General features: G+C 37.5%; 2 protein-coding genes across 2 annotated transcripts; one reads left to right on the top strand and one right to left on the bottom strand.

Annotated features, from left to right (window-relative positions):
* The first annotated feature begins 721 nt into the window (after positions 1 to 721).
* Positions 722 to 3,325, top strand: LOC131933189 (ficolin-1-A). The gene is made up of 5 exons (XM_059289982.1): positions 722 to 912; positions 1,520 to 1,578; positions 1,809 to 1,937; positions 2,112 to 2,234; positions 2,518 to 3,325. Exons 1-5 carry the CDS (start codon positions 834 to 836, stop codon positions 2,896 to 2,898), a joined length of 771 nt encoding a protein of 256 aa, XP_059145965.1. The 5' UTR covers positions 722 to 833; the 3' UTR covers positions 2,899 to 3,325.
* Positions 3,326 to 5,311: 1,986 nt separating this feature from the next.
* LOC131933190 (uncharacterized) lies at positions 5,312 to 10,336 on the bottom strand. The gene has a single exon (XM_059289983.1). It carries the CDS (start codon positions 10,334 to 10,336, stop codon positions 5,312 to 5,314), a length of 5,025 nt encoding a protein of 1,674 aa, XP_059145966.1.
* Positions 10,337 to 13,641: the final 3,305 nt, after the last annotated feature.

Consider the following 13,641-nt stretch of genomic DNA (forward strand, 5'->3'; position numbering starts at 1 on the left):
GAGCAATTTATAATTTACCAATTTAATTCCAACATCCTTCAACCTATCTCCAATTTATTACAAGAGTCTAGTCGCTTCATCTGCGTACGCCTGGACATGGGGGGGGGGGGGGGGGGGGGGGGTGTCTAAAACACTAAATATTTAAATCTAGCCCCCGGCTAATCAACTATTGGGGCGTCAGTGCAGGTCTGACTAAATCCAGACAGGTTAAACCCTAACCTTAGTCTAATCTGAAAAAAAAAAATAAACCAGCTTATAAATTTAATTTTTTTAGAAAAAAAGTTGAGTCATACTATTTAAAAAAAAACAACAAAAGCCTTATCTCTAATTCAAATTTATTACGAGCAACTAAATTTACAACTTTACTATAAAAACAAAACACAACAAACAACAACAAAAGAAATAAAACAAAACAAAACACAACAAACCAAACAAATACTGAGCCAAGCTACACATACACACGTGGTACACGGAGCGCCCACATTGAAGCCGATCCTAGATATCTACAATCTCGACCAGGAGAGTTAAATAACTACCCTAACGGTCACTCGGATTATATCCTGCTTGACCGGAAGCTACGTGGTCCATGTCCACTATAACGTTAACACACAGATTCGCACACAAAAGAAAATAATAAATATACACACACAAGCCATTCACCTGCTCACATTTGACACGTATAAAAAATACATCAATTAGCTCTACCATCTGTTCACAAACTTTAAGACTGTTGGTTAATAAAACCACTGTTGTTTAAGTTAACTGTCTGTTCAAAAAAGGGGGCTCTCTAGAAAGTTCTAATTACAGTCCAGCCTAATTGACTTCAGTGAGCAATGGACTACTTCACTTGGTGGCTCGCCATTGCTGTTTTCTTCCATCAGTTCCAGTGTCCTGATGCTGGTCATAAAAAGGGTGAGTCTTTTATGTGATTGCTTTATGTCAAATAGTTGTCTAAAGTCTAACTAAAATTCAACACTTCGTGTGTTTTAAAACAAAAAGAGATATGGTGTCATCCATAAATGACGTCACGCTTTTTTTGGACAATTTTTACCTCCCCCTCCCCTCCCCTCCGTCGCACGTCGTCACAAAAAGCCAGAACCCCCTAATATGACGCCACACCTCAGCCTACAACACCCCCCTCCCTCAAAATTGCAGTTGAATTTATTTTTTAAAACATCAATATTTTTCTAAAATCTTGTCTGAACTCTGTCAAAATAGAGTATTTTAATCAACAATTCCTATTACAATTTATTAAAACAGTTTTCTAAAACGCGAAATAACCTCTAAAATTCGTTTTCTAACATTGCTTTTTTATAAATCAAAAGTGTGACGTCGCACCATCTGAGCCCCCCCCCCCTCCTCCCCCACCGTCACAAAATTACGGACCCCCCCTCCCCCCTACGAGTGTGACGTCATTTATGGACGACCCCTATACCATTCCTACCAACTCATTTCATCCATTAGTTTTATTGTATATTAGGTTGTTCATTTATCAGGCGTTAACCTTTACTTACTGCAGTAAAAGCGCATGAAAAAGCTGTTGTCACAACAGATGGCTGTAAAACAACTTTAGGTCAGGTCAGTCTGTTAAATCAATTTAATTATTTACATAATATTCGTTAAATAATTTCTTCAGTAGATTTCCTATTTTTTCTTATAGCTGAAAAACTATAAATTAAATGTGTTATATATATATATATATATATATATATATATATATATATATATATATATATATATATATATATATATATATCGAAGTTAGTTTGTATTTACACGGCTGATAATTTATTCACTGATCACTAAAGGAAAAGCGAAAATGTGAAAAAGGTTCCATGCTTCCCTGTTTAAAAAATAGAACTGCGTTGGAATCATTGAAAGGGCAGCTTGTACTGTGTGATACTAAAACTGACGGGGGTGGTTGGGTCATCATCCAGGTTTGATTTTCACAAATGTATTTTAAAAACAATATGCGAAATACTTTTTCTTAAAATAATGTAAAATGTAAATATTCAGATAAGATTTAGTTTACATTTCTAACATATATTTCAACTACTTAAATGACAATGCAAGATGCTAAATATTACACTTGTTGTAAAACATATCTCTAGCGTCGCATCAAAGGTGATGTGGAATTTGAAAATAAAACCTGGGCACAGTATCGAGATGGATTTGGCTCGTTTGATGGAGACTTGTGGATTGGAAATGCTATGATTAGAAAACTGACACATGCGGTAAAGAACTCGATTTGATTTGTTATTAAATGGAGAGAATGAGATGGGGGAGGGATGAAAGAAAAGCGTATGAGGGATGATATAAAAAGGGAGAAGTGAGTGAAAAAAAAAAGAAAACATATAAAATTTTAAGTGTCCAAATAAAAAAAAATCTGTATTGTGTTACTGAAAGTAACTAACAATATAAGTTTAATTCACGATTCATGAGATTGAAGCAGGAAACGAATTAGCTCTTTATAAATTTAAAAAAAATTAAGTGCTTTAACACTGAATGATTTAACAGGGTTATACTAATTTGAGGATAGACATGGAATATCATGGAGAAAAACTGCACGCTTTGTACACGCACTTCAAAGTTAAAGAAGAGTCACACTTCTATCAGATGTCCTACAAGGGCTTCAGTGGTAACGTACGGCATGATGATTTCAAAAGCAGCAATGGGATGAAGTTTGCCACTTTCGACTTTCCTGACAACGGTTGTTCACTCTGGTACGGTCGTACCGGCTGGTGGTGGCAGGTCTCAAAGGCCAGTTGCGGTGCCACAAACTTGAACGGAATCTGGGCGTGTAAAGACTACGGCAAAGGAATCTACTGGGTGGCACACACTACTAATCAGAGAAGTCTCAGTTTTGTTGAGATGAAACTTCGAAAATCAGACCCCTAATCATTACTTTGGCTTCCGGTTAATAACCCTCTGACCCCCAACCCCTTAAACCCACACAGACACTAAAAAGGCACTTTACAATAAACCCCAGAGAAGTCTATACAAAGGTAAATTTAAATGTATATATTTTTTTTCTACATAAAATAAAGCTACTCAGCAGCCATGAAGTAATCAGATTCGCACATGATAAAAAGTCATACACCGACAACTTAAATATAACATAGCCTAATGTAAAGTAGTATAAGTCTAAACTAGAACACTGTAACATATTGTTCAATATAAGTAAGTTAACATTATATTTCGTTATATAAACTTAATTGGGGAGTAATGGTAATGTCTGGGGTTAACTACCCAGGTCGGCATTGATAGGACAAGATTTTGTTGACTTCAGTTTGTTTCTCATGTTTTTGAAATCAATAAAAGCTGATCAGATAAATATAAGTGTTGTATTCTGTTATCACGTGATAGGTTATCAATAATTTTGTTTGTAAGGCAAAAAGTGTTACAGCAAAACAGAGTCGGAAATGATCCGTGTGGATTCTTGCAAGGGCTACTTAAATGTAACTAGCTGCATCCCGTGCTCCGCCACGGTAAATCTTTTTAAATGTACAACTTTGGAACAGAACAAAACGAACAAAAACACAACCACAACACAACCACAACACAAACACAACCACAACACAACCACAACACAACACCACAACCACAACGCAACCACAACACAACCACAACACAACCACAACACAACACAAACACAACACAACACAACCACAACCACAACCACAACACAACCACAACACAACCACAACACAACCACAACACAACCACAACACAACCACAACACAACCTCAACACAACCACAAAACAACGACAAAACAACCACAGCCACAACATTAGAATCACCACCAAACAACACGCTTTTTTAGGCGTCCGCGCTCAAAGAGAGCCTTTATTTAAGTCACAAAAATAGATTCTACTCCATAACTTACAATAAAACAATGCAATGCAAATAAATGTACGGCAAGTGGTGTTTACTTTTATGGTTCTAAGAAAACACATTGGCAATGTAATTAGAATCACCACCGAAAAACACGCTTTTCCCAGGCGTCCGCGCCCGTAGAGAGCCTTTTCAGCATTCTCTATACTATAATCCTAAAATTTCACCATCTGTTAACACCGAAAAACAAAAACAAAAAAATGTGATTTTGAGAGATCATAGACTAATTAGAAAATAATATAAATAATCTTAACATTTTTCTATTTTACTTATGAACCTTAACATATAATAATCAATGTGGAAGTAATAAAAAAATAACTTAAATTATTGAGAGTGAGTTAAATATTAAAAAAAAAAATTTTCCCATACGTCCGCGCTCAGAGAGAGCCTTTCCAGTCTTCTCAAAAAGTCAAATTTTACCATCTGTTTTCATAACACCGAAAAACAAAAGCAAAAAGAAAGTGATTTTTGAGAAATCATAGACTAATTAGAAAATAATAATAAATAATATAAATAATCTTAACATTTTTCTCTTTTAATTATGAACCTTAACATGTAATAATCAATGCGGTAGTAATAAAAAAAAATTAACTTAGATATTGATGAGTTAAATATATTTTTAAATAACCTCCCTTGCAAAAAAATTACTAAACAAAAGTTGAATTAATTAGTTTTTTCGACCTACTTTCATGAAAATATATCCATTTTTTCTAAGAATATAAACGAAAATGATAATTAACATTGATTTTTTAAGTATGTTTTAGCCATTTTCGTGTATTTAATATTTTCTTTAAGTTATGCAAAAGAGTAAACACAGTGGCAATTATAAAATAGCGCTATGTGGCTATATAAACAAACCCTACTCTACTACTTATAATAAGACACTGCGGTGCACTGAAAAGCACAGCATGGTGCGTTGCTTACTTTTATAGTCCCAAAATCTATAGCGATGACGGACGGAAGGAAGGAAGGAAGGACACGCTCAGCCCGCTTATATTATAGACTAGCTGCATACCCGTGCTTCGCCACGGTTAAACTTTTTTAAATGTACAAATATAGGTACAGAACAAAATAAATAGAACATAAAATTAAAATCATGAAATTAAACAGACAAAAATATAACATCAGAGAACAATTGTTTATGAACAGATTACCTCACAAAGTAACCATGAAATTTATAGTTTTCTAATGAACAGAACAGTTCAAATAAGGATCAACCGTAGCATGCTATGTTCCTACCCCCAGGCTGGTGGGAATATTTTTTTTATGGAAGCGTTAGCTGAAAACAATAAGTAAATAGTTTTCACCCAGGGCAAGGGACGTGGACCCCCTTCCATGTGCTGCCCCACGCATGCGTTCCTTGTTGGAATACACGGCCGTTTGTTTGATAAAGCCACGGCTGGCTATGAAGTTTAACTAATTGGCAAAAACTTCTTTATAGACCACATTTTTGGTGTAAATTCTGTGGTCTTTCTTTAAATTGCCTTGCTGTTCAGTTCTTATGACTTTTACTTTGATTCTCTGAAATGACCTGGATCTGGAGAATGCTACATAGAGTTGCCCATGACTAAAAACTGGTGAAGGCAAATAAATGCCTACAGTATCCATTGTTTGTCCTTGGCTTTTATTTATCGTCATGGCAAAAGCAAGTCTCAATGGAAACTGTTTCCTTCTTAACGTGAAGGGAAGGTTGGAGTCACTGGGCGAAAGAATAACTCTTGGTATGAACACTCTCGTGCCTTTAAACGACCCGATCATTATTTCGCAGTCTATGACCTTTGACATTAGCTGCTTGACGACCATTCTGGTGCCATTGCAAAGGCCTCTGGTGGAATCAAGGTTTCGGAGCAACATAACAACTGACCCAACTTTCAAATTAAGTCTATGAGGTGGCATACCTCCAGGTGTTAGACTGTTCAAAAACTCCAATGGATAGTTTGCTGCCTCCTCTGCATTTGTACTGTCTTGCTGAATGGAATCGATACTCTGATAGCATTTTAATTCCGATTGAACTCTTGTTAGAATAATTTCATTTAATTCGATAGATTCCTGGTTTTTTGGTGTTAGGATGGCCCGGTTATCAATGCTTTCATCACCTGGTACGATGACCTTAGGAAAGACGGCATCTACAATACACCCGTTTTCGATGCAGACTGGTGGAACTTCAAAGATGTCTTCCTCTAATCCCGGCTCTTGTAGTTTTCCATCACCAAGTTTTAAAAGCCATTCTGAAAAATCCAGGGTTTGTAACAGATCGTTCTGGTCATTGGCACGCATGTTTTGGTCTAACTTTAAGACCTGAATGTGATTCCAACATTTGCTGTTCTTCATGCATGAGGAAACTATTTCAGTCCTACTGCCATGTGGAACAACAGGGAGAATTTGTCGAAAATCGCCTCCGAATAGAAAAACAGCACCTCCAAACGGTTTCCTAGAAGGAACGTGTGGGTTTTCAGCTAAAAGCTCTTTAAAAAGTGAGTCAACTGCATCAACTCCATGTGCTGGGACCATTGAAGCTTCATCCCAGATTATCACTTTGGCCTTTTTAAGCTCGTTCGCCGTATTTGTCCCGTGTCGCACATTACAGGTGGATGTTTCATTTATTGGAATAGGCAGCTTAAAACGGCTGTGTGATGTTATGCCTCCCTCAAGTAAAGTTGCTGCTATGCCCGTAAATGCACATGGCAAGACCAATTCATTTTTGCTGCGTACGTAGTGCATGATTGTGTTGTATAGGAACGTTTTACCACTTCCTCCTGGTCCATCAATAAAGAAGAGACGGTTGGGTAAGTCAGGATTTTCAATGGATGTCCTGATTATGTCGAAAGCCTTTCTTTGTCCAGAGTTAAGCATGCGAAACTTTTCTTCAAACAATGTCCCTTCAGTCACTGGATCAAATTTTTTCCCAGGATGAACAGGCTCTGCATATCTGTCGGCTGGGAGGTCTAGGCGAAAATCTGCCAATGACTTTCTATGAGTCAGAAAGACAGATTCAATATCTTTTAGTGTTAAAAATAAAGCTCGATTTCCATCAGGAAATTGTCTTTGAAAGTCTTCCATCAGAGATTTGGAATGTCTGTCAAATAATGCTGCTGCATCTGAAGGCTCACACATGAGACAAATAAAAGCAAACAACTGTCTAAGTTGCACTGGCATTTGATGGATTGCAGCTTCTGTTAGGCATGCATCCCATTCGGAGTCATCATCGGTCAAACCCCTTGCAATGCATGCTTCCTGAAAGGTTGCAAATGGGGTATGATTTCTTTCAACCTTTCTGATGTCAGTGTAAGATGTGGCACCTTTAACATTAAGAAGAAGAATACGGAGAAACCATTTTTCTCTATCTGTGGGGCTTACTGAATACATTCTTCCAATTGTTGTTTCGTGTCCCCTAAGACGCGGTTTCCATTTGAAGTTTTTGTCATCCCATGTATAGTGTTCGGGGATTTCAATATATAAATGATCTCGGGCATTTGGATCTTCCTGATTGAGCTTAAACCAAGCCAGAAGCTTGGACTTTGTGGCTTTCTGTTGCACAGCTTCAGCCTCCTTGCCTGGAATAAAGCATATTGTTTGTTTGTCCTCAAGGTGGACATTTAACCTTTCCACATGATGAGTTTGGTGGTGCATTTTATATTCCCTGAGCCTCCAACATGCTTCAGGTGCACTTACATATCGAGTCTCCAAATAATGTTTAACCTCGTCCCATTCCACAACAGTTTCTTGCTCCGTGTTAACAGTTTGAAATTGTATATTTGCACAGTCATGTCCCTTGTAAACGTATTTAAACAAATACTTTACACTTTGAACTGAGCTGCATATTTCTACATTTATGTGGGCGTTATATTTTAGAGTCAGGTATGGGTTGTATGGCACCACCCATCTGTTGTCCAATTTGTTTCCACCACTTTCAACAAAATGTCCATTGTCACGGCGTTGATATTGCGGATACCCCCTGACGTTGCTGTTGGTTTCTGCACAGAAAGCTTTTGGGTATTCTTTGCTGCATTTACCATTTTCCATGCATGTTGATTTTGGATTCAGCGGACCACATGGGCCGTGTATCATACAGGTTTTTACTATTTCATGTAGACGTGGGTGTGAGGCTTTATCTGGGATTTCTGCACAAACTATTTTGTTTATTCTTTCATTTTCCCAGGCTTTGTCTTCCGGCACCATAAACATCAATATGTGCGCGTGTGGTAGACCCCGTTTCTGAAATTCGATAACGTAAAGCATTGCTCTAACACGTCCAAATCTATGAAATTTAGTTAAATCATTCAGGAGCAATTTCAGTTTCATTTCGAAAACTCTAGCTACCAAATCAGGCCTATCACATGGCTGCTGGCCTGCTAGTAAATTTTCCTTTATTTCACTCCATTTGGGGTTGCAGGTTACTGTCACAAACAAATCAGGTTTACCATATTTTCTTACAATGGCCATAGCATCCTGATAGTTCTGGGTCATATTTCTGGGACTGCCTTGAAACGTTGAAGGCAAAATAATCCTTTTTCCTGGAAATATGGTAACATCATCCTGGTTCTGGTTGTTAACAAATCGGTGAAGCACATCGTAGTCTTCAGCTCGGATTGAGTTTTGATTTTTACGAAACCAATTTAACCGATTAGCCTCTGTCTTACAATATGCGTCAACCATAAACTGGTGAGTTAACTTTCCTGCGTTGAGGAACTGATTAAACTTTCCAACGCGAATGGCAAAATGGTAGGAGTACCACTGTAGTTGAGATATATTTTCTTGACCCTTGTTTTTTTTTAGATCTGTGGTCCACCCTGAATCTCCGTATGGAAAAAGCACAGGGTAGCACATCGGATCGCAGAGTCTGCTTAGGATAGATATGTTTCGTAAATTACCGTTTTTCGGATGAATAGTAATGTCTCGATGTTCGGGGGGTGCACCGTCTGCACTGTGAAAAACAGCGGCGATTTCTCCTCTAGCAGTGGGAGCGTTGCTTCTGCCAGGGTGCACATCATTATGAACAACACTTTCCTTCAAAAAAGTCATGCTATATTCGATGGGAGCTCGATTATCGCGATTTGCCCTTAGCATTTCATTTTTTTCAAAAGTCATCAAGTTATTATATTCCCTTGATAACGGGTTTATTTCACAAAAAAGGTTTTGGAGATTCTCCATAACTTCAATCATACATCTACTGTTTGCAGGATTAGACATTCTCTCTTTTAAAGCTTGAGCCGAATCCAAAATGTACAATTGGGCAAATTTTGGTGATTCGCCTTTACGTGGGTATAGTGCAGAGGTAGCGTGGTATATTTGCCCATGGATTCTGTAGCAATAAGGACCTGAACGTTTAGTCACTGCCTCATCCACTTGTGCTCCCATCGAGGCAAAGGCCATTGCACTATTGTACGATCTGATGTTTTCCATAAAATTTTTGGAATTGGGATCCGATCCACTCATACAATTTGAAATGTAAGGGTGCATTTTTATTTCTGGTAATAAAATGGTTCCTTTGTGGCAACAATTGGATGAGCATTCATTTTTAAAATGTTTAGCATAGCAAAATGGACAATTAATGCTCATTGCGCCGAGGTGACTTTCTTCAATTTCATCTTCTGCGAAGTTTTCATAGAGTAAAGCGGTATTGCAAGATCTGACAAATCTATTCAGACGTCCTGTTTGATGTTGGCGTACAACTCTTTGCCTTTCAGCGTTTTCATTGCGCTCTTGCATAATCTCATTGTGTTGCATTCTATTATTGCGTTGTCTTTCATCTACAACATTCGTTTCGCGTACCTGTAGGATCTGCTCTACATTCATCGCTTCGCGGCGTCGTTGATGGCTAACTGTATTTGCTTCACGTAGTTGTTGGATCTGCTCGACATTCATCGCTTCGCGGCGTCGTTGATGGCTAACTGTATTTGCTTCACGTAGTTGTTGGATCTGCTCGACATTCATCACTTCGCGGCGTCGTTGATGGCTAACTGTATTTGCTTCACGTAGTTGTTGGATCTGCTCGACATTCATCACTTCGCGGCGTCGTTGACGGCTAACTGTATTTGCTTCACGTAGTTGTTGGATCTGCTCGACATTCATCGCTTCGCGGCGTCGTTGACGGCTAACTGTATTTGTTTCACGTAGTTGTTGGATCTGCTCTACATCCATCGCTTCTCGGCGTCGTTGACGGCTAACTGTATTTGCTTCACGTAGTTGTTGGATCTGCTCGACATTCATCGCTTCGCGGCGTCGTTGATGGCTAACTGTATTTGTTTCACGTAGTTGTTGGATCTGCTCTACATCCATCGCTTCTCGGCGTCGTTGACGGCTAACTGTATTTGTTTCCCTATGCTTTAGCAATAGTTGTTCAGGCATGGCTGCTCTACGGCGCCGTTGAGCTTCAGTATTACGTTGTTTTTTTGCTGCAATTTCTTCTGCCGTTGGTGGTTGCTGTCGTTTAGGCGGCATGTTTAGGGCTTTGTATGTTAAATAACACGCAGAATACTCAGAGGCGTATTAACAATAAGTTTAAATGCTTTTGTGCGCTATACTTTTCTTATATAAAACTACAAATGGACACTTGCATTGATATGTGTAACTTGATCTTACCATTTTTGTAGCTGCATTAAAAACAAACATGTTCATTTTTGACTGCACCAAACTAAAAGGCGCGGCGTTTGGGAATTCCCGATTAGAACATAAGCAAGTAATAACATCTCTAGCGTTTACACTGTACAAACAAACGAAATAAAAAAATACTTTAAGGTCAGTTTACTTTATTCTGTACATTTGTGTTTTTTTAAAATTAAAATCGACTTTTTAAAAGCTAAATCTAATTTATATCAAGATAAGTAAGGTACGAATTATGACAACCTTCTAAATATTGTAAAACCAATAGTACTATTAGTACTTGGCTACTGAACGCATTGTACATCTGACGTCATAATCGCACTAAGTGTGACGTATTTTTTCAGTAGAATGTTGGGATAACTTTTTACCATCTTTTTAATTAAAGGGTTCGCGTATATAGAAATATACTTTTCATGAATGAATTTGATTTTATTATTTAATTATAGAAAGTCAATTATTTTTAATGTCTGATACAAATAAAAAGTAACATTTTTGCTTCAATAATAGTCTCAACTGCAAGCCACTCTAAATAGCCTGTCATTTGATATTTCCGATGGTATTAAATACTACTTTTCTCACACTTTAATTATTTTTGTCTTGATTGATTAAATTATGCATAAGTCAACTAATTTTTAACATCCCACCCAACACCGGTACCATGGAAAGAGGGTAGGGTAGGGTCAAGTATGGAGTAAGAAAAAAAGCGTTAAATATCCTTAATCTAACTGTAACTTTGGATTACTGAACTAAATAAACAATCGTATATCACAGGAATCTTTTATAATTGAATCAGTGAAAAGGAAACAAATATTAAAATAACAGCGCCGACCACCATTAAATAGACCTTACGACTCATGAACAGCAATCTGAAAAAAATTCAACACTGTACCGATCCACACCTAACTCAAACCCCGAGCTACCCTACACTTCATTCTGCTAGCCCAGGATCGGCAACCTTTTGATATGCAAGAGCCAAAAGTTACAATTTACAAAATTTCCCAGTTTGTAAAGAGCCACAATTTTTAGTTCAATATTTTAGTATTTGATTAGGATTAGGTACGTAAATTGTAATTGTTATTTAAAATAAATAGCTTTAAATATTAGCCAGTCAGGCCTCAACACGGCAAACGCCAACTAACTGGCTTGGATATCGGTTTGAACAACTTGCATCGTACGCTTCTATCCTTTGGTTCTCATAAGGCTTATCTTCTATCCCACTGAACGCAGGGTAAAGTCGTACCCCACCGTCCAGTAAAAATGAAGTTATATAACTAAAAATATGTGTGCAAGGAGCTGGAGAGCTGCATCTGGACGTCAAAAGAGCCGCATGCAGCTCGCGAGCCCAGAGGCATAGCGACCCTTCCCGGCGCCCGGGGACAAACTTTCGATTTGCACCCCCCTTCAAACTTTTTCCAACCCATTTTGGCGCCCCCTATGGTCGGCGTCCGGGGACATATGTCCCCCCTGCCGACCCCACCCCCCCCCCCCCATCGCTACGCCTCTGCGCGAGCCGCATGTTGCCGACCCCTGCCCTAGCCACATCAACCCGCAAGCACCACTCGTACATCACTGTATTATCCAAACGGCTGCATCTATGTTTTTTATGCTGATATAGCAACCAAAACCGTAACTCATAAACCTCTCTAAAATTTAATTTTACTTATCAAACAATATAACATTTTTAAAAATGGCGCAACGCTCTAACTGATGTCTGCCGAGATTTCTCTTCTCCCCTTCCCCGTGGTGTAATGTAAGCCGCCGACGTACATCATGTATTAAACCACATACATTTAATTTAGTTTTACCTACCATATATCACTTTATAAATTCACGCATTTTTTCCCAGTACTTTAAATTTTAAAAATTTATAATATTTTCATAACTAAAACCATTGCGCATCCAATGAATGTGATGGCTCGTCTATAATAGTGCGGAATAGTTGATTTATAAGTAGTAAACAGTACATTCAGTGAATAAAATAAATAAAAGATTGCCTTTTATCAATCCATGCTAATTATAATTTTCTAACAATCCGCATCCGCACAATTTGCATTCACATTTTGCTGATTATATTATTGCAACACTAATTCCTTCTAGAAGGTAAGTAGATTTGCATTCACATTTTTTTTTATTAGCGTGAGTTTAATTTATTTTTAAATTACCTCCCTTGTCAAAATTAGAAAAAAGAGTTAAATTAATTTGATTTTTCTACCCTACTGTTATTATGTTAATAAAATGTATCCACTTTTTCTGGGAATATTAAAGAAAACTATATTTGACATTGATCCTTTTAATATGTTTTAGCAATGTGCGTGTATTTAATATTCTCTTTACGTTATGCAAAATTGTACAAACAGTGGAAATTATAAAATAGCTCTATGCCGCTATATAAACAAACCCTACTCTAATACTTATAATAAGACACTGCGGTGCACTGAAAAGCACAGCATGGTGCGTAGTTTACTTTTATAGTCCCAAAATCTATAGCGATGACGGACGGACGGACGGACGGAAGGAAGGAAGGACAAGCACAGCCCGCTTATATTATAGATGCCCTGTGTGTATATACTTATGTTGAGAAAGACCACACTCACTAAGAAACTTTTTATGACAAACATGACAATCACATGGCTTATCTAAAGTATGATTTCTTTTATGGTTGGTTAATTCAATGCTCCTTATGATTCTATGGCAAGCATCACCTTTATATTTCTCATCAGAATGAATATGTTTATGTCTTTTCAAATGGAATTTCCGTACAAATTTTTTAAAACAAACATTACATTCGTGCCGCTTAATTTCACAATCCTTGATTACTTGATGAACGTTTTTATGTCGAGATAACATCCATTGCCATGTAAACTGTTTTTGACAAATACCACAATGATATGACTTATCTGCAGAGTGCAGAGACTTATGTTGAGATAAATAACGTTTCGCTGCAAATCTTTTAAGGCAAATTTCACATTCAAAATGTTTTTCATCACAGTGAATCGGTCTATGTTTTGTAAGATCACTCTTAAAAACAAACTTTCTATTGCAAACATCACACTCATGCAGTCTGTCCCCTGTGTGAATTTTCTTATGATTGGATAAATTGTCTCTCCTAACAAATTTTTTAAAACAAACATCACATTCATGAG

Source organism: Physella acuta, unplaced genomic scaffold (assembly GCF_028476545.2).
Source record: "Physella acuta isolate Inbredline_101_S28 unplaced genomic scaffold, ASM2847654v3 ptg002392l, whole genome shotgun sequence".
Lineage (NCBI taxonomy): Eukaryota > Metazoa > Mollusca > Gastropoda > Physidae > Physella > Physella acuta.